Genomic DNA, 22,394 nt, shown 5'->3' on the forward strand with positions numbered 1-22,394 from the left:
GCTTCCTCAACTCCTTTTCACTTCTTATCTCTCTGCAGCTTTCTTCTATGCTATATTTACTAAGCAGCCCACATTTATGATTTTGAATCTTCTTGTAATTAAACCCACCCCCATACATATTCTGTTTCAGTCTGAAATACGTCACTCCACTGCTGATAAAGACGTTCTAACTTATTAAACAAACTTGCTTTTTCTCTTTTCTCTATGGCACTTTCCAGTGATGTTTACAGAACCTGAAAAAATGTCCCCATCTGAAAACTTCATCTCCAGCTTAGCGGTTAATTTATGTCTAAATCAGACAGCCGCCAAATATGAAGTAGTTCTCAAGTTTACGAGTGGTTGGTGCTTGAATGGAAAGTAAAATCAATGCCAATCCAGGTTTTATCAACAGTCATTTTCCCTCTGCATACTCTCCAGTGAATCGAAGTGATTGTTGCAGGGGCAAAATACAAACCCTGATTGTGGATGGAAAAAAAAGGAATCAATAGGTTCCAGTTTGGTTCTCACATTTGAATCCTGTTTTTCAATGACAGGTTTTCCTTTCTAAAATTAGATTTGCCTTTTTAAGATTTGACATTTTGACCAAAATGTTAGCAATAAAGAAATTTGTGTGTGTAAAACAAAACAAAACAAAACAAGGTCAGAAATATTACATACAGGCTCATCTCTATCCAAAGTTAAGACAGAGAAAACAGTTTCTGCATGGTGGAAACAGATGCTGTTGTGGTTCATCCTGTATTTGCTCCTGGCACTATTTGAGGAAGCTGGTTTAAGCTAACAAATCTGAATTTGTTAATCTTGAGATGACAAAAACTCCAGTTTTCTGCTTCAGAAATAGAGTTAACCTAAACTCTGAGCTGGTTACTGAGTTAACAGACTCAGTGAACTTAACCTGCTTGCTGGCAGGTTTTCTTCAAAAGAACTGAGTTTGACTCCTCTCCTCCTGCTGTACCTGAACCAACTGACTGACACTTGGTTTTGATTTCTAATTCATAAAGTTGCTGTCAAAGTTCAGTGCAGAGCAAATCAACTGCAGAAGTTTTTATTTTTGCAAACATGAAAATCCCAGTACTTAACATAAGTGCTAATCAGTAAGATTCTAATTTAAGGATGAAGACAATGATTGTGTCAGATTTTACACTTTTACACTTATAAAAACCTATTAAACATTTACTTAATATTTAAAAAAAAGGTTGTTCATATAATTTTAAAAATCTGCTTTGAGGGTGGATCCACCCCAGAGTTTATTTCCATCTGGATAACCAATGTCACAGGTCAATTAGTAAACCGTCTTATCTGTTTCTCTGTAATTTTTTTCACCTGCATTTTGTCCCTGGCAGCTTGAAATTTGAAATAGGATTCCAGCTTCTAATGAAAATTCAAGTTGACCACAGACAGTATTAAAAAATTATTATTTTTATATCAAACTTTTATTCTGTCTATGTTTATGACAGAGCTATACAAGCTAAACCTCATGGTGCACACTCCACTGGTCCGATGGATTAAAATGGAGGTCCGATGATGGCTTTCTTTCTCTAGCCGTGCACATGCTTAACTCAGGAAGAAAATACTCAGAGCTGTCGAAACTTACTCTGACCCACCTTACTGGAGCAGGACACTCAGAGTTGCCGAACTCTGAGTTTATTTTTAAACTTTGTTGAATACACTTCCTGGAATAAGGCCCTGAAGCCACAGCAGACAGGACAGGAGGAGAAATAAACCATATCTGTGCAGCAACCTTAGTTCTGTGACTCTAGTTCTAATGGAGTAAAAGGGGACCACTGTGCCTCTGCTTTTCAGTGGCCAATTTACAATGACTGACAGGTACGTTTCACTACAAACTTTCCAAAACAACCTCTTCTTTCCCCTTTAGTCAATCAAAACAGACTTTCTGACTAACTCTTACATTGTCAGTCAACACGACTCTGCCTGCAGGCAAATAACGGCAGCCCAAAGTTGTTGGGTTTTTTTTTTGTTTGAGGAGCCACTGGTCCTCCCGAGTGAGTCTGGCATTACTCTAAAATTTCTCTTAAGCATCTGCATTACCTGTAGCATGGACAATAGGATGAGCAGTGGTTTGACCTTAGAGTTAGAGGTTACCTGTGGTGCTGACAGGGGAGGAGAAGGTGAGTTACAGAGAGACAGGGTTTAACCTCCCTTACCTCAGCATCCCAATAGAGGAGGAGGAAGAAAAATGAAGGTTAAAAAAAAAAAATCCCAAAACCAATCTTGGCCTTTTGTTTTTGTCCTTTATTTTTCATCTTCATCTGTTCTTTACCCCTGCGGCTTGATGCCACCCATTGTGCCCACATTCGCAAGAAGGCTTTTCCTTCAGTCTTCTCTCTCTGTGCCTTCTTCCCCTCCTTTTTATCTCCCCCTGTCCCTCATGCTCTCTTTTGACAGCCAACGCAGCACCTTTAATGGGAGCTATCTCCTCATTAAATACCTGCAGGTGTCTGCAGTGGTTTGGCAGGGATAGAAAGACAAAAAGAGATGGAGACAAAGGAAGAGACAGAGAGAAAACACATCAGCTATTGTTTAGGCACTTTCTGACATGACACATAGACAGACACAGACAGATTTCACTGTGTTAAATTTGAATTACTAATGTCTCTGGAGGCAACTGAACTGAGCAGAAAGACCAGGGGGTCAGGAGGAGCGGCTGAGTCAGTTCCCCCCTCCAACCTTAATCTGGCTTCTTTTCATAGCCTTTTTGCCTCTCTGACACTCTACTAGAAATACTAAAAGAGGAAGAAATAAGGGAGGGAAAAGAGGAAGGAAGTAAAAGTAGAGAAGCTCAGCAGACGGGAGAGGCAAGGGATACGAAGCAGAGGTGAAGGTAGAATGAGGAGAAAAAAGTAAGAAACTGTGATGCTCCAAGTGGGAGGCAGCAAGACATGAAAGGAAAAGGGAAAGGAGGAGGAGGAGATTGGGTCTGAATGAGAGATAAGATGGAGGGGAAAAAGAGGAAGGCGAAGAGATGAGAGAAGAGAGAAGAGGGAGCGGGCTGGGCTCTGGGGCGATGGGGCTCTCTCAGATGCAGGATGGGACCATCTGGACGAAAGTGGAGCCAGGTCTCTGACAGTAAACACTGGGCATCACTTTCACATGGAAAAAGACCAGGAAAAGAGATTCAAACACCCGTCCACACTTTCTTACCACCATCCACCCACTATGCTCCACCCAGTAGCTAACTCTGCCAACCATTCTTCACACATGTTGGTGAAAAATACTACCACTCCCCTCAATACTGGCAATTTCATCACTACCGCACAAAACACCCCACTTCCAGACTGCCCTTTTTCGAATAACACACTCCCGTGCAGTATTTTTTCTTTCAGAATTGATTCTAAAAACACTGCTGCCTGTCTATATATCACATCTCTCACTTTCTCTGAGAAAATAAACTCTGTGTGCCTCTCAGGTCACCTAGGGCCATTCTTCCAAATGTTTCTAGAGTTTTTAAAAAAATGGTTGCTATTATGCTGATGATGGTGAAAACTTCCAATCTCTCCGTCTTCCATTTATCTAATTTTCATATATGGCACTTTTTCTCTTATGTATAAAATGCGCTATATAAATTTGCGCCGTCCTGCTTGTTCATCAGCGGATCTGGCTAATTACTGCAGTGCAACAGATATTTACGGGGGAGGAAGAGGCCACCGAGGACTTGAACCAGCAACCCCATCGCTTTCCTTTCAGGAGAGTGGATGAATTGAGCAAAAGAGGGCCCTTCAAGGAAACTAATCCCTCTCTCTCCCTCCTCATCCTCTCCAGCAAACAGTCTCATCCTCAAAATTACATCCCAATGAGGCAAACCAAACACACACACACACACACACACACAAAATATGTATACGATACCACGCGCACACACACTCAATTCTACCCCCTCCCTCATGGCTCTGGAGAAGCAGAACTGCCCCTCCTACCCCTCTGTCGATAAGCCCGGTTTGGAAACACTTTAAACAGACTTGCACACTGCACCGCTACAAAAAGGGAAAACTTCAAGACATGCTCCCCTCCATACCCGCAGGGTTAATTAGAATTGTTTTAAACAGCCACTGCCATGCTTTTTAAACATTTATGGGTGCATGCATTACAAGTAAGGCATTAACATATCCGGAAAGTTTAACCTCTTCTCTGCTCCCTGGCTCCATTACGAGTAGCAGAGGGGAACGAGAGAGAGGACAGTTGACCTCTGCTGCCCCCTGTGTTACAGCTGAAAAACAACAAGGGAATTTTCAATGAGGAGCAGCAGCCAGATTTGGATCAGAGGAATCGGAGCCAAGCCACCATGCAGGCTGAATGACAATCAGCTTGTATGTTAGTGATGAAAGAGAGAAACCCAGAGGCTATGTAGTACCAATAAAAACATACATTATTAACTAAGAGGGACATAGAATAAGTAGTAGTGACGAAAAACAACTCCGTGAAATAGGAGTTGTGATCACTTGTGGGCAAAACCACCAAAACACAGGAAATGTAGGTATTTCAGCAAAATTGAATAATTATAGGTTTGACTTAATTAAAATGATATATTCTGGGTTAATCCAAATAGCTCAACTAATAAAAACACAACTCAGAATATGATGTGAATGTTGAAATATCCCATTTCATGAACAATCATTTTGATGATAAGGATTTTCATTTTTGGAGGTGCAGCCTGTACTGTGAATTTCTACTGGGAAGGCTTAAAAATGAAGACACAGTGGAATTAGTTCAACAAACAACATGAGTTTTAATGAACAGTTCCACCTCTTACCTCACAGAAAAGAGTTAGTTTGTCATCAGGCAGCAGACCGTTGGCCTCATCCAACAGGAAGTCCCTCCTTATGAACTTCTTGAAACCCCAGTCCTTCCCCTGGACAAAGCGATACGCCCTCTGGCTCTCTGGAAAAGAAGACACACGGACAAACAAGGAGAAACAAGATTATTTGAAGACTTTCACAACATGATTAAGCTCTGCGTGTGCGAATGTGTGTGCGAAAGAGAAAGTTTGTTATGAGTCATGGCCATAAGCAGCGGAGAAACAATGGCAAAAGAGGCTGGATGCAGGAAGTAATGCCTGCAGGGAGCTTTTAACACTTCAGAAGAAAACAGAATCTCTCTCTCTCTCTCCCCCGTTTCACTCTCTCTATCCTCTCGCTGCCACATAAAGACTAGTGGTAAACATGAGACAGAACTGCTGTGCCTCTTTGGCCAAGAAGTGAGAAATTGCAGGGATCAAAGCAGTCCAATTATCATGTGTTTATGGAGTGCCAATTATCTCTAACAGTGGCAGGAAGGATTCTGTAACACTCAGTTGCACTACAAAGACACAGGAAAGGTGGTGGAGTTCTTGTGTGTACAACAGTCACACTGTGGAGGCGGTCACATCTATCTACAGTCACCTAACAGTCACAAATACTCACATACAAGGTCAAAACATTAATGGCTTTGAACTGCGGCAGCTACAGAGATCACAGCAAATTAAAGCTAATTGCAGATAGAATAAGGCCAGCCGCTAACACATAAATTTTGCAAGTAACTGAAGCTCTGTTGGAAGAATAAGACACCATTCTTTGGAGAAATTACATCATTCACCATTTTGCTAATGAGAAGAAAATGCTTCCTTGAGCACTGTTCTGGGATTACTGAGCTTAAGCGACAGACCCTTTTTGTGCATGGAGCCATCACTGTCCATTCCTGTAAGCACAGACATAACCATACGACATGATACGATAATAAATTAAGGTTTTATGTCTGGTTTTTTGCGCGCCTGTAAAGGATTAGATGACGCTACAGGAAAAAGCTCCACAAGCTACAATGAGAGTCAATAGAAATCAGTTTATTTGCCAAGTCCTTGTCATTTCTTCCCCATTAAGATCTTTCCAAGGATGCTCTGTAAGACACAATAAAAATGTAATCATCCATGCTTGAATTGTGCTGGCACTAAGCAGAAACAAGAAGAAAATTTAGTAAGGACATACGGATAAACAAATTGGCAAATTACCAGATGAAATTGTGCAATGCTTGGTCATACTGACAGGAGTGTAAAAGCAATGTGTCCCCAGTCTCATTACAGTATATTAGAGCCACACAGTTTTTAGGCAGTAGCAGTGAGAATTATTTCTTTTAATAAATCATAAACTTTTTTTTTTTTTACGTCTTCTATTAATATTTGTTATGACAACCCATTTTGCCTTCAAATTGCCAGCAATTCTCCTGGGTACACTTGTGCATAATTTTTCAAGATAATTGGCATATAGTTTGTTCAAAGTATCTTCTGTGCATTCAGATTGTTTCAGTGACTTCTTCCTCTTCATGTAACCCAGACTCACTCCACAATGCTGAGATGAAGGCTCGGTGGAGTCTCTGTGGAGACTATTACAGGAATCCTTTTCTTTTTTCGTGTCACTGAAGATAGTTCTTTATGACTCTGGCTATAGAGATATACTTGTTATCATGCAACAGAATGAACACAGGACAGCCAGAACCCTCCCTGATGGTACTGGATGAAATACCATCAGGTATTGCAAAGTGCAAGGGTGTTTTACATGAGCCTAAATAGACACACAGATTGTATAATCCCCCAAATTGCTTTGATAGATGCGGTTAGTTTTGCACCGTTATCCAAACGCAGGCAGAGTATGTTCAGTTCATTATGACCCAATCTGCCAAGAGCTGCGCATTGTCACAAACTAAGAAGATATTTAGCTGGGGGTAGTTTCCTAACAGGACAGGTGCAGCTTGTTAATTGTAATCAGAAAAGCATAGAAATGTAGGTCATACACATCCATGTTAAATGTAGGCCTACATTTGCAGTCTGGTAGAGAGTTGTTATAATGCAAACAGGATTCAGGAACTGACAGCCAATCCTGTAAACCAGCCAACAATAGTTTAACATTGAATTCTTTCGCATTTATTAAAATAAATTACATCACTTCAAACTGGAAATGCCTGATTGACAAACGTTTATTTCTATACAAGTGCACAATTTTTTTCCACTGGATTTGTTTAGTATGGTCGACCACTCAAACAGTCATGTGCTAGAACATAGCTTATGTGAACATGGTGAAAAATGTGTGCACTGTTAATGGTCCTGAAATTGGTTCATTTAATACAGTGGTCCCTCGCTATAACGCAGTTCACCTTTCGCAGCCTCGCTGTTTCGTAGATATTTTTTGTGTGCAATTTTGCATTGTGTTCTGCCTCCTGATTGGCTGTAGGCCATCGTCAATCAATCTCCTCCGTGACGTGTCTCCTGTACAGTACAGAATGCGTTCTGCTTGTCAAATTTACATAAATCCTTGATCGCTAACAGTGTGACAGTGTGAAAAGTGCTGTACTGTATGTTGGCAAGTTTTCTCCCCAACAAACGCAACAATGTCAACAAAACGTTTTGCACCGTCGAAGGCACCTGCAGTAGCATCCAAAAGGCAGAGGAAGATGCTAACCATCGCACAAAAAGTTGGATTTCTGGACATGCTAAAGGAAGGTAGAAGTGACCTTATTTTTCAGACCATAAGGCACACCGCATTATAAAGGCGCAATAAGCAAAACAAAACAGTCAGATAAGTCAAATTTTTCTTAACTCATTCTTCTCGCTTCCTCTTCCTTCCTCTACTTCTGTACCATTGATTCATTAATGTTGAATTCTCTCGCAACTGCTCTATTCCCATGTTCTGGACCTGAAAACAGGGTCCGATTTTTGGTTTCATTCTATAATACTGGACTTATTTTTCCTATGCCGGTTTAAACTTTGAGAGTCTTTAAACAAGAGAGAAAAGTGTGAAAAGGGTTTATACACTTTCTCAAACAGGCATGAAGTGTGTAGTGAGGGGTTTTACAGCCTTAAAATATCTATAATAATTGTAAAAAAATAAATAAAAATAAAGCTGGCTACTTCGCAGATTTCACCTATCGTGGGTTATTTTTAGAATGCAACTCCCACGCTAAATGAGGAACCACTGTATTTTGCTTCAAACTATTGGACCAGTTCAAAACATCAATATGAAAAATGGGTCGCTATTAAAACTTCCCATGCTTGACATCCATCCAAGGCCTGATTATTTTCAGGATCGGGTCCAAAGTCAACATTGTCATACCTCTGTTCTCCTCATTCTTCAGCCACTTTGAACCCCACAGCACAGCCTGTGGAATTCCTGCCACAGAAGCCCCAGCATGTTTAAAAGAACCCAACATAAAATCTGGCCCAGTGTTGGCAAACCTAACAAATAACTTTAAGTTGTATGAGTTGAGAGGTGGACCTGTGGCACTTCCAACACCTCTTTATCAGACTCTGTTGGTAGGAAACCACCACTACTAACCAGGATCTACCCTCAAGCTTTTGCTCTTCCAGGCATGCTCTGACACAGCTGGCTGGCAATAAAAACCTGACCCTGGCGAAAGCCGTAAAGCTTTTTATACCGACAATGAGAACCATCAGCATCTATTGTCCAGACCTGGCCATCCATTTTCATCAACTTATCTGCGAACAGGTCACAGGGCAGCAGACTAAGCAAGAACACCCAGACCAGCCACCTCCTCCAGCTTATCTGAGGGGACACTGAGGCGTACCAAGGCAAGCCAAGAGACACAATCTCTCCAGTGTCCCGTGGGTCTGCCCCGGGGCCTCCTTCCAGTGACCTGGATATATTGCATACAATGTTGATTTTTAAGAAAAACAGAGTCAGAAAATAGTGAACAGAATTCACCTATGCTTGAGTTCTTACAAAACAACTTCACAAATGTTTTTAATCTCAATCCAACTAATTTATTCAGTACTTTACAAGGGTTCAGGTCATCACTGACATTTCAGACTTCTGTTGAACTTCCAGGTATATTACATCCACTTGAAGTCAACATTAAATTGAACTTTTAATGTCAGATGACGAAATATGCTAAAAGTAACCACTGTATCACTGAGACCTGGTAAAACAACACCGTGAAAGTCTCATGGTGATTCCAGCTGACTATAAGATACACAATTGTTTTTTAGGCGTGGGCTGCAGCCCAAAACAATTCCAAATATTAGTCGAACTGCATGTAAAGTCAAATGTCCAAATCTGTCTTTTCCCTCACAACTGCCCACTGCAAAGTAAGTGAGATGTCCGGTTGAGCCATGAGTAGGCATCATCATCCTGTATTCTTTATCCACAGCCAGAATCTCTTTTGCTGATGTTAAAAAGCCTAATTCCAGCTCCATGTCCAGGCCAGGCTCTCCCAACAATGTCCAGAGGTTAAATGTGAAAAAGGCTACAGCCACCCCATAAAAGATCATGTCTAAGGCTCATACATCTGCAGGGTGTGTAAACTTAATGTGTATACTCTTGCCACTTCAAACAGACTCCTCTCTAGCCTACTCTTGCATAGAAACCCCAATAGGAGATCTGCTGACAGTTCACAGTAGGAAGCACTAGGATGAAGTGTCAATGCTACTGTAAGATCCTGTGTCTAATCCCCTGTTTGGATCTGAGAGAGCAGGCAGCCAAAGAGGGGATTGGCGGGGGAGTGCAGTGCATATGCAGTTATTCCCACCACTGCTCATGCAGGGGGTCCTTCACTGTAATCCTCTGCCTCTAGAGGCTGTGTACGCAAAAGAAGCTGACAGGAATCCACATGCAAACCGATACGCAAATAAGCTTGAATGAAAGTCAATTCACAAAATGTATTTATGCACTTTACAAAGCTACTTTATTCATTGTTCTCCCAGCTGAATAGTTATTCTAAAATCGTCTAGCAGGTTTGAAAATGGTGTCAAACTTTTGCTACACTGTACCGTTTGTGGCTGGGCTGAGACAAAGCATTAAACTTAATGCAGGTATCTTTCACAGGCTCTTAGTAAAATCTTCTTTCTTTAGTGACTTTCACCCACTCTTATGTCCTTTAAACATGTCTGATCGCTCTAGCATGTGTGACCCAGATGAAGCCCCAAAGCACAGAAGCTACTTGTGAAGTTGTGTTATTTGGGTAAGTAACAAGACCAGTGATGAGTGAATAGTTCCCCAGTGGCAGTATCTAAAGCTAATCCAGGGGGGTGAGGAGAAAGGCTGGCAGCAGGAAGAGATGAGGGGGGGGCAAGAGGAAGAAGTGAAGAGGTGAGAGGGAATGCTGAAAGAAGCCCCAGCAGACTCAGTGAAAAAAGAAAGAGAAGTGTGATTTCTTCAGTGTTCAGCTGTGACAGTGAGATGACTGTGGGTGCATGTGTGGATGTGTGCATGCATACAGGCACCAATGATGAGGGCTTTGTGTGTGCTGAGCTCAGCTAATGCCATGCTATCATCTCCACTGGGGCATCAGAACACTGCACTGGCAGAGAATCAACTGCAGGTCAGATCGCTGGCGCTCACTCTTTCAGTGAGCTGGCCAAGGTGGTGGGAGTGCAGCCACTCTGCCAGAATACCAAAAAGAGCTGGGCAGCGGTGGAGGGAGGGGGGTAGGTAGGTGCAGCTGAGAGATCCACTGGCAAAAGTGTGAGTGATTAAAAAAAAAAGCGAGCTTAACAAACACAAACAGCAAAACGTATAATAATACACATTTAGTGGAGCTACACATAACACTTAATGTTCAGGGAAATTATAATGAACTTGTATGGAGGAAAAAAGAAAAAAAAAAAAAAAAAAAAAAAAAATCACACTTATAACAAGTATGAATCAGCGACAAGTGGAGATAATTGTCAAGTTTTCAACAACGCTGCAGTTGCACTTCGATATTTCACTACCACTGAAATTTCTCACCCTGCCAAAAGAGAATCTAAGGTGATGCTGAAGGTGAGAAAAATGATGTCTAAACTGGCGACAGCGAGAGAAAGACTAAAGGGGAAGCCAAGCCAGAGTATTTAGGTGTGCAGGACATCCATATTCAGGCAGAAAACTCAAGGGTACGATTGGCACACAGAAAGAGAAGGTCGCCAGAAGACAAGCTGGCATGTAGAAAAATAGCAGCTGACAGAGCAGCCAGAGTCAACATCTCTCTTGGCGTCTGTCACTTTTCTGGACTTACTTTTTACCACTCAATTTTAGCAAAACCCCACTAACCACAACTTATAATTAACAACAGACTATACTGATCCATTTTTCATGCATTGACTGTTCAAGGACAATTAGTCTAGCCTTCAGTTAGTAGTAATGGGCATTCTACTAGTGTTTATAGGAGCTGAAAAATCTAATGTAAAATGTTGCTCCCATTTACACACTGATTCAAACTGGCTGGCATTAAGAGATATAAATGTGACAGCCGTTCACACAAGAAAATCTAACCTCTACTAAAGATCGAGCTCTATAAGCCAGTGTCAGCACAAACGTATCTATTGACATTCTTTCCAGCAATGTCAATACAACCTGATTATATAAAGACTGACCAATAACTTCTACTCTATTACACGGTGCTCCACTCCCCCCACACAGAATGCCTGATCGCCTCTATCAGTCACTGAGGGCAACCGGCTCTGACAAGTTCACATCCACAGCTTCAGTTAAATGAAACCAACATTTCTCATTCTTAAATTACAATATATAGCAGACCACAGCCAACACACATGAGCTCACTTAGCCTTTGGCTACAGCACAACAAAACCATTGTCTGTAGGGGAGATTTAACATGGAGACCATTTGAATACAAAACAGCTTGCGGCAATGGTTGAGAACTTTCCATCTCTCCTCTCTGAGCTGTCAGAACAGGAGTCTGCAGGGGGGCAGCTGTTTTCTCTGGCAAAAGGAGGAGGGGGAGGAAGGAGTGGGTGGGTGGGGGCGTGGGGGGTTCAAAAGACAACTTACAATCCACCCAGTAGCCTCAGAGGGGAGAACCAGCACATTAAGCAAGGGAGAGAAATGATGTGGCCAAGTCTGGTGTAGGAAGAGGGGGGGTGTCTGCCGCTGATGTTTGAATCCATCTCCATTATTAAGTACAGACCATCAGAGGATCCACAGACAAACACTCTCTCTAGTGAGAAGCTCAAGGGCTGACTGATGCAGATCGGGTGTTTCATTAGATAATGTCAAGCTTACCAGTCAAAATCCGTCATAGTATATCCTACACCTCCTCTTATGTACTGCAGGAACATTCATATTTTCCATATAAACAAAACCAAAACATGGAAATGAATATATCTGTAAAAATGGAAACTCTAAATATGTCTTTATTTCTCCAGTAAGCTACAAAAAAATATAAATGCAAACAACATTCTCCAAAATCAACATTGTGCAAAGTTAAGAGTTACTCTACTTTAAGTTCTCACTAGTTTTTCTAACCATTTCTTCCTTCTATTCAACTATCCACATTAAAAGAACTATAACCCAATAACTATTGTATTAAATATGGTCCCTACAGGAACACAGCATAGAGGCAGACAAATCACTGTCCTGCCACATAAACAGTCCACAGCCACTCAGCTTTCTTAATTAAGCCACTTTGTTTTTATTTGACTCTTTTTTTTTTCCTAGAGGCCTGGATTAAATTGGATTCTAAATGATCCAGAACCAATAGAGCAATCTTTACTGCCATATTCTTAGACACAGTGCTTGCTAAAGTGTCACAAATATGCTGGCAGTTGGGTAATTTTCTCCATTGACAATGCAAGTGCAGTGGAGAGCCCAGGTTTCCCCAGGGGGAATGTGGGAAGATTGTAGGAGGGCATATGGCAAGAATTGGATGGGGTGTGCACCATGGAGCATACCATTTATTGCAAAAAGCCCCTTGAGACAAAAAGGGAGCAAGAGAGACAGAAAAAGAAGATTCTTTTTTACTTCACTTGGCATTCCCAAAATTCAGGTTTTCTCCGGCGATTTAAGGGAGCAATATTACCAAAATGGTAAGGCCTTGAAATTATACATCTCCAAGGTCTAATTATTACTTGTACCAAAGAAAAATCCTCCATGCAAAACTAAACTATAGATCACAAAATACCTAATATCCAGTATAAGCACCATGAGAGAAACTCTTCTTCAGTCGGCCACTCAGAATTAAGATTTAGTTTTTAATTCCATCACTATTTGAAAAGGATAAAAGAGAAAGAAAATGAATTTGTGAGTGAGAAAAATGACAGAGGTCTAAATGAGCAAATGAGGTACCTAAGTTCACATGGGGGAATGTTTCTCAGCAGGAAAAATGATTTCCCTTTCTACACAACCTGCACCGCAGGGTGTTGTACACAACTTCACTGCATATGCCTCTCATTCAAACACATTTCCGCCTCCCACCTCTTCTCGTCTCTCCCTACCTCCCTACCCACCCGCCCAGTCTTCCCTCCTCCATGCTTCCTGTACAGTGAGCTGCAGGGTACTGGGAGAGAGGGAGGCAGCCAAAAAGCCTGATAACCAGGAAGCGGTCACATCTGGCCCTCACTAATTCAATTCCACACAAGTTTGCTTTTCCTCCCCATAACATAACCTAATTAAAAAAAAAAAGAAAAAAAAAAGGAATTGGAGGTGCATTCATTTCCAATTTATCAACAGGGAGTGAGGCTGTCGAAGACTTCTAAAAAGGTTGGGTCTTTTTTAATTAAAATCAAAATTGCCCCACGCTACTTTGAATTATATATTTACCAGAAATGAATCCAACCGGCAGTGATTACACAAGCCCATATGGCTATCAATACCTTACGTTATTAGACACACTTGGGGTATTAGACACACTCTCCACCTTCTACATTACAAATTTCAGTGCCCCAAAGACACAGGTGTGACAAGAGTTTTTCATTTTGAAACTCTTAAACTTTGAGATATCCCTGGCTTTGTGCTGAATATAAAGTCTATGAGGACAGCTTAGGTTTTCAGTAATGAATTTGAATATATTTTTCAGTGTCAATTAGACCAAGTTATGATTTCAGAAAATAAAACTCCCATGTATTTTTAAATGCTTGTTAGTCTTAACTTCTTGTGCCAGTGAGGGGTCATGTGTTTATCATCACGTCAAAGCTCCTTATATAAGACAAAATGTTACCATCTTGATCACCTGTATTATAAATATGTTTTCTTTCATCAATGTGCGCAATGAACTTGCAATCTTGTTGCTTTTCAAATAGTTGCTTCGAGGACGGGGTCTAAGATCCACATGCAGACAGTTGGTGTCTTTAAAATAATTTGACTGTGTCAGCTATCAGTCTCAGTTTGCGATTGAATGGGGTCAAGCAGCAATGGCATTTAACGTTGATCAATTAGAATAGTGAAAATTGCAAATATGTTGCCGTCTACATACACAGAAATTTCCACTAATAACTTATATTGAGAGTATAGCCAGAACCTCATTCAGAAGTCCCTCCACAAATACTGACATAGTTGCTAGAGATTGGTCATATAACTGCAAACTATGCTTTTATATAGGAATATAACCAAAATGCAACCAGTTGGCAAATCTGGTGTCTTATTGCAAAGAGATGCATCACAGATGAGTTGTGCCCAGGTAGTCTAGCTCAGATTGATTGCAATATGTTGCAATCTGTCTGTGTTTATGAATTTAAAAGGAATTCCATGCTCTTCATCAATCTGTCTGAATGTGGCTGCAGTCAGCCTGAGTCAGACTGTGACTGTTTGGAGACAGGTTTTCTCCTACAAAGTGATCTGTGCAATCACCTTGTGACCAAAAGGAGTCACCTAGAAATTGAGGATGTTGCGCACTCAATCTCTGGAAAACCAATAGGTCATCACGCCTACTTGAAATCAGTCACCAAATTTGAAAACATTCACAAATCAACGATTTTTTTTTTCCAGTCCAAGGAGGTTCTCCTATTTTGACTGAGCCATAAGGCTATATAAATAAAACTGACTGCCATTGTTTAGGGCCTGGTGATTCTGACTTACCCATGGCTTTGGTCTCCTCTCCCTTGGCATTGAGGATAGAAAACTTAAACTTGGCACGCACTTCACTTTTTGGGCAGCTAACCAAGAGGAGGTAAAGTGATAAATAGTCTTTGCTCTCCTCATCCAGACCTTTAGGATTCACACGCAAACACCTAGGGGAAAGAAAGGGAAGAAACACACTAGTGAGACCAAAAAAAAGAAGAAGAAAAAAGACAAAGGGGAAGTATCAGTTCCTGGAAGTATCTGCAATATTTATATGTGACAATCGGATTATTCTTAGATGAAAAGTATTGGAAATTATTGACAATTATTTTTACTTTTCATCTGATATGTACTTTAAACTGTCACTTCTATGCTCCACTTCAGCTTTTAAATTATGTGTTTTATAACGGCATAAAAACTTCTTCCTCATCAAACACAATCAATTACTTAATCGATTTATGTTCTAGCCAGTATGAAGCAATTTCCCTTGATTTCACAAATTCTCAAACAAGTTGTTAAAAATGTCCTTGTTCACAAAGCAACATTTAATTGAAGCGTTGGACTACATCAAAGCACAGAAACCACAGCAGTTAAGGCTGCTAAAGATCTGCTTAGCAGCAGTCTCAGATACCTCTTCATGTCCAGAGCTATTGTCACCAAAACCCTCTAGTATCAAAGGAAATGATGCTCAAAAGTAAACCTATAATCTGTCTGGTGCACTATTATGTTACTCTGACAATAAGCCAGCCAGACTTACTCTTGTAACATGGTTTCAGGAACAGTGAGACAATACCATTGTGATGTAACCCACTGCTGTGCCATGGTTGGTTAATGATTCTATACACTTAAACAAAACCACAACAGCAATAACGCAGTATTATAACAAATAAGGATCAGGATCCATCACAATTTCCAGGTTATTGCAGGTAAAATGCCACGCACAGTTTGGATGAAGACCCGTTAGGTGATCATTGTGTCTAGGTTTGATTAGATTCTGACCAGGAGGAGTAGCGATTCTTGTGACATGTGGCTGTATGGGAAACATGACAAATCTCCAGAGGCGCTGTCATGGCATAAATTCATCAGAAAAGCTAAAAAACATATTTTGACATTATGACACTTGTGAATAAATAAAATACATAGGATTTAATATATTTCCTAGTCACTAGTTAACCACGGTATGCATTAAAGTGGAAGATATAGCCATTAAAAGAGTATTTTTTTTAACAAAGTAGGAAGCAAAACCAATATAAAGTTTCACTGTACTCACAAAAACCCAATAAACAACACCTGATTCTAATACTCCCAATCACCCCTCAAAGTCTTCTCCCTGTTCTTTGCTTCCGGCACAGCTACTTTTATTACAATGCACCTGAAAAGTCATGTTCCAACACCTCACACGTGTGCATCAACAGTTCCACCTTTGATCTCAAACTTGTGCAGACTTCTGTGTCAAGCTGACCCAACCTTTATGTCAAGGATTGTCACTACTAATATGAGCCATTTTCGGTAGAAGAGTACACAGTGTCCATGGTGAGATCCATGATCAGCAGTAAGCTCTTTGGGTTTTTTCTTTTTTTGTTAGTTTTTTTTTTTCCTGGTTCTTTTAGGGGGGGGGGGTGTTTTTTTGTTTGTTTGTTTGTTTTTAGGGGACATTTAACCCAAGATCAGACCAACTGTTGAGGGCTTCAGCAGTAATTGATTAAGGAGCCTGAGGGAGAACATTCAGTGCAAACGCATGACCTGTGGTGCGTGTCAATTGTAAACCAATGCACACAAACTAAACTTTGGTCACACAAGCACAGTCATCACTCACCACCTGCCATACTTGCCAGATCTAGATCCTTTCGGTTCTCCTCTTCCACAAAAACAAATGCAAGTTGAACATCTAGAATCCTTCATAGACGTGAAATTGGTCTGAACAGCAGGAGTTTCCTTAAAAAACTAGTGTTACAGACGCTGCAGAATTTCACAAGCAAACTGGAATCAACCAAAGTGAAATGAGGGTAAATCCAGCAGAGTTTTATAGTCAGTAGTGGCACAACAGTGGAGCAAAGAGCCTGAGTTTTCTTAATATTTCAATCTGAAACAGCAACAACTATAAATAAACATCAGAAATCTAAAATAAACCACAGGGGGGAAAAAAGGGTCCTCAGCAACGCAACAGAAACCAGTTTCACAAAAGAATCATAGCTTTGTGTTTGCAACATATGGATTGTTTGTTGCACAGCCTGTTATATTTTAAGTAGCATCAAACACTTTACCATGGCCATATGGACTGTTAAGCATCTGGAAACTGTAATTCTGGAAATTATTTTAGACAATAATATTTTACGACATTATATGAATTACTGTAATAATCCTGGCATCACATCATAGTCAGCTACCAAGTACGTATTACATTTTTCAAATTAAATAACCTCTACTTAAAAAGTATTGTAAGGTAAAAGAAAAATAAACTGAAAAAAAGTACTGAACTTCATCAGATTTTTAGTTATGGTAATATACTACAGAATAGCCATTTCATAAGTGTTCATTGTTTTGTTCTATAATGTAGAACAAAGTTCTTAAGTTCTTATTAATTCATTTATGTTTGTCTTTAGTTTTTATTGTACAACTTGTGCCTTCTTGCCAGTTGGCCGTTGTGGGGGTGACCTGCAGTGCAGTGCACTGGAGAAAGATGCAACTGAAAAAGAGTTATGCTACAGATGGTTAAAATAAAAAATAAATAACAGAATCGTTCACCCAGAAACAAAAGACTAATTAAGTCATCATTCTTTAACATGACACAGTTTGCATCCAATTTAAACAGGCAACTTACATAACCCAATGTGACTACTGCATTGTTTTATCCCAGGATATAATCATTACCTTCATCCCCCTAAAATATCTTTGGCCACTACATAAATGCATGAGATTTTAAATGAGTGACCCTGACTTATGTGGAAATGAAATCACTGGCATGTTATACTATATACTATAACACAAATCTTTGATGATGTGGATCCAAAAAGTACTCATTAGTTCAGCCATCTACGGAAGTCTAAGCATGACAGCCCAGTAGCTGTTCACTTAGCCAGTTTGCACAGCTGCACTCTCGGCAATTAGGTACATTTCCAACACCGGATGGAATAAGTCTGTCAAGTCATTTCAGGGCAAACTAGTACAAAATCAAATCATATTACTGCCTTCAAAAATTTAGTTTTGACAAGGAAGAATAAGCACTGTAGCACCTTAAACATAACAGTTTTTGTTGTTTTTTTTAAAACATTTTTTTGCCATACTTTGCAGGAATCAAACAAAGTCCAAAGCTACGATCTGGAAAATTCAGCATACATTTATCCATTTTCCCCTGGTCAGGCTGTGAATAATAGCGGACGAAGAATTATAGAGCAATTTTCTGTGTACCTAGCCACATCCTCCACATCCCAGAGTTCTTCCTGGGGAGTTGCCAAGATGTTTCAAGGAAAGATGGGAGGTGTGAGCTACTCATACTCCTCAGCCTAATATTTTAAACACGACAAGCAGGAGGGTGCTCATCTCAGAGCAAAGTCCCCTCATCTCAGAGTAAAGTAATCCAATTTAAATGTGGGTTTAACCTCAGATCAATTCCTGCATACTAAGGTGTCATGCAAGAAGGTTAATTTTAATTTCAAAACATATGCTAATAAACACTGCAAACACAGACACGTTAAAGGCACAGAGCAATGATTGATACTCCACGTGTAGTAGCACGTAGATCATGTAGATCTACCTTTCAAAGGTGCGAAAGTTGAAAATCCTTAAGACAACTTCTTGAAAAGACATTCTCCAAAAGCACTCTTAGAGCAGGAATGCTGAACTTTATATGTGATAGCTAGAATGATGAAACTTTACTAACCATTTGAGTTTGTCATTGGCTCCTGAGGAAAAAGTGGAGCTTTTGATGACCTCTCCCATCTCCTCACGACAGAAGCTGAAGTTGTTGATGGTCCACATGTAGGAGAACTTCACCACTTTGATCTGCATAGAAAAAGCACAAGATCGGCTCAAACCAGATCTCTTTTTTTATATATTTATCTATTCTATATGGGTAAGTGGTGTTTGGTCAGCCTGGACTTCAAAACCGCACATCAAAACTGCCTTTCATCTTAATAAACACTGACAACAAACGAAGGGAAAGAAGAAAGGATAATGGAAAAGTAGCAACGGAAAAAAAACAAAACAATTTTGCAAGGACATAGCAGAGATGAAAAAACAGACATCATCAATGACATACTTTATCTACCTTTGCTCTTAACAGGAAAGTGTTATCTGAGCTAGTAAAGCCTACACTGCAATAACTATAACAAATACAATTTCATAGAACAGATAACCATTAAACAAAGAAAACATGTAAAATGACATCAATTTTTATTTAAAAAAAAAAAAAAAAAAGTTTGGCTGGTAATGTTGAAGCCATCAGGGAAAAACCAAATCAGCAAGCTAGATTTAATATTGCACAAATACCAAAAAAGTTAAAAAAAAGATTCACCATTAAAGATTAGCAAAAGCTGCACCAGGCTGATTAAAGCAAAAGATACATATTGTGTAACACTGTTCAAGAACACCTTCATGGCTGAATTCCTCCTCCAATTTAACATTGCACCTTGTAAGTTTAGAGAACTTTTTTTTTTTTTACATTCAAAATTGATGCAGCAGAACCAGCGATATCTTCCACCTTGTTAAAACACAGAACGTAGTTCACCCACAATATAGCTCAACGTCTGACAGTTTATCTAGTAATCTGGGTGTAAATTATAATAGTAACTGCTAATATAGCCTTGAGCCTCTAGCCTCAAGCAGAAATAAGAAGCAGGCAACAAAAATCTCTTACCAACAAATCGACAATGTTTGAAGAAGCTTGAAGCAATTTGTCAGACTGTGCATAGCCAATTCTAAAGCAAAAATTGTACTTTATAAATGATGAAGATAATTTTGCTTGCATGAATCAAACTGACATTTGATAATCTACAGGCAGAAAACAACAAAAGGAGGAACCGAACAAAAGAGCATCTCAACCTCCTGACTGCATGAAAGCATCCCACAGAAGGGACTGATTACCAAGTAATTACCAAATTACTAAATTCAGAGTTCTTCTGGGGTAGAATCAGATTATTTTGCTAAATCCAGCCAGGTACTGCATATGGTACTGTGCAAAAGTCTTGAGTCAGGCCTCATTTCGTTATATTTTGCCTCCAAGGAACTAAAAGGTTCTTGTAATTTTTAAAGTGGTCTTGAGCAGTAGTTCTCCTGGCTGGTTAATCATAGATTTTATTTAAAAAAAATAGCTGCTTTTTCACTTATTTTCAGACCAGTTCTTGTACCTGAACATTTTCACCAGCATTTTTTGGGGGGTTTGTTTGTTTAGTAAGTCACTTAACTTGACTCATTCAAGCATAAAAAAAGAACTTAAAAGGAATAAAGCAGTGTTGTATCTACACATAACAGGAAAAAAATGGCAACAAGATGGGTTTTAAAGGTGCTCTGTAGCAAATGGTCACAAAAGTTTAACCTATAAAAAAAAAATGCAAAAAGATAACATTGTTTTCCCAAAGAGCTATTGGCCATAAAAGTGGCCAGTCTGAAAACCACTTGCAGCCACCAGTGCTAACCCTCAGCCTCCTAGTGGATACACCTATGGTATCAATTTGCCCTGTGGCCTTTATCTTAAGGTCACAGAGATTCAGACCTGTCTGAGAATTTTAGCAGATACACCTATTGGTACCAAAACCCCTACGCTACCTCGTTATGTTATCACAATAAAAAAAGCTGCTTGTCCACGTTGCCTGCCCGTCTAGTGGGGTTATAATAACAATAACTGAAAGTCATGTTATTCAGCAAAGACCAGATACAGGACCTGAGAAATGTATTTGGTCCATCAGTTGATTGATCTGTTTGCTGAACCCTTTTCAGAAACAGTCTCAGTGGAAATGTGGTTGTCAGAAAGCCATTTTTAAGGAAGCGAAATGAGAAGAAAAAGCTGAGGTTTGCCAAATTACACAAGAACTGGACTGAAAATCAGTAGCAAAAGGTCTTAATGAGTGCCAAATCCAAATTTCTAATTTTTAGATCAAATCGTTTTCAATATGTATTAAAGAAGTCAGAGGAGAGGTACAACAATCAGTGTTTTCAGTCATCTGTACACCACAGAGGTTCTGTCATCCTTTGGTGCTGCATTTCAGCCAGTGATCTCGTCAAAAACGATGGAATAATGAAAAAAGAAAATACTGTCAGATTTTGATTCATCATGCAATACCATCTGGAAACTGTCTGACTGGCAACAGCTTCATTTTTCAGCATAACAATGATTCCAAAAACACTGCCAATGCCAAAAAAAAAAAAAAAGCACCTGGATGGAAGAACACACAATGGAACACACAACTATCAGGCATGGATTCACATCCCCAGAGACTGGACGTCAAAATTATCTAAACAGTTTGGGATCATCTGGACAGAGTAGTGAACAAAAGGCAGATGACATCCAAAGAAGAGGTTTGGAAATTCCTGAAGAACTATTCCTTAAAACTACTTAAAGACATTACAAGGAAGCTTGCCGAAGTGAGTTCGGGCTGGTTAAAGACAAAATCTTATAAATCCTCTAACATCTTTAAAGACCACAAATTAAATAACCTCAGCATTTACAAAGGGTGAAATTAAAATTATGGTTACAAAAGTAGTCCAGTAAAATATACCCTATTCCTTATTTCTCAGTTTGTACATCTTCATTTCCTTTTCTCGCATTTTACCAGAGTATCAAATGAAGGAGGTGATAAAGAGATATGAGGAGAGAGGAGCTGAGGCAACAGGCATTGAACAAAATTAAAAATCACTGCTTCAGAGCCTCATTTAAAATTGATTTCTAGCGAAAACAACTATTGCCACAGGTATGTCATAAATTGCTTTGTTATATATCCCAACTACAGCTGTATTTGTTTCATCTCAGATGGACAACAGTTTTGCAAATCAGCAAAACATTGCTTATTAAGTCTCCTTTTTTTATTAAATTAAAAACGTGGTGCAATGTGACCAGATATACTTTTTTTTGTTAAATCACACACATTCTTCAGATCATTTTCACCTCAGATGCATTTTAGGTATTGAGACATCCTTCAGCATGGTGTGCTGAGATTAATTCGCAGGCAAAAGGACAGGAGACACAGGAGACTGTCCGTACTACTAATATTTACCTGCATGGAGTTGTTAATGACACTGGTTACCATCTTAAGTAATGCCTGCCAATCTAACTATAATATTTTAAGATGCATTCTGGCCTAAATACAGTTCACAGTTTAGTAAAACACAAGGAAGTGAAAAAGTGAAACACAAAATATAAAAAGTCATGCATTACTCACCTGAGTATAACACCAGCTCTCAGCCACAGGACTACTGGACATTTCTGCCGGTGGTGGGGGACTTGGTACTCTGGACATTGCCAGCATTGATGCTGAGAGCACCGAGTTGGGCAGTGGCAGCAGCCAGATGTGGGATGAGGTGGTATGAGGTGTATGAGGGAGGAAAGGTCCAATAATCAGTCAAGCTGGCTGCCTCTTAAACCCCTGCCATACAGAGAACAGCAGAAAGTTGAATCCAGTACAACAGAATGCCCAGACT

General features: G+C 39.8%; 1 protein-coding gene across 2 annotated transcripts in view; it reads right to left on the bottom strand.

Annotated features, from left to right (window-relative positions):
• spop (speckle type BTB/POZ protein) overlaps positions 1-22,394 on the bottom strand; it is a 96,098-nt gene that overhangs the window by 29,880 nt on the left and 43,824 nt on the right. For both annotated transcript variants that reach the window (XM_003441996.5, XM_019357680.2), the window contains 4 exons: positions 22,136-22,339; positions 18,643-18,764; positions 14,781-14,932; positions 4,766-4,893 (listed from right to left, as the gene is read on the bottom strand). In XM_003441996.5, coding sequence (XP_003442044.2) covers positions 4,766-4,893; positions 14,781-14,932; positions 18,643-18,764; positions 22,136-22,222 — 489 coding nt within the window. In that variant the 5' untranslated portion in view covers positions 22,223-22,339. The remainder of the gene's footprint in view (positions 1-4,765; positions 4,894-14,780; positions 14,933-18,642; positions 18,765-22,135; positions 22,340-22,394) is intronic.

Source organism: Oreochromis niloticus, linkage group LG4, assembly GCF_001858045.2.
Source record: "Oreochromis niloticus isolate F11D_XX linkage group LG4, O_niloticus_UMD_NMBU, whole genome shotgun sequence".
Lineage (NCBI taxonomy): Eukaryota > Metazoa > Chordata > Actinopteri > Cichliformes > Cichlidae > Oreochromis > Oreochromis niloticus.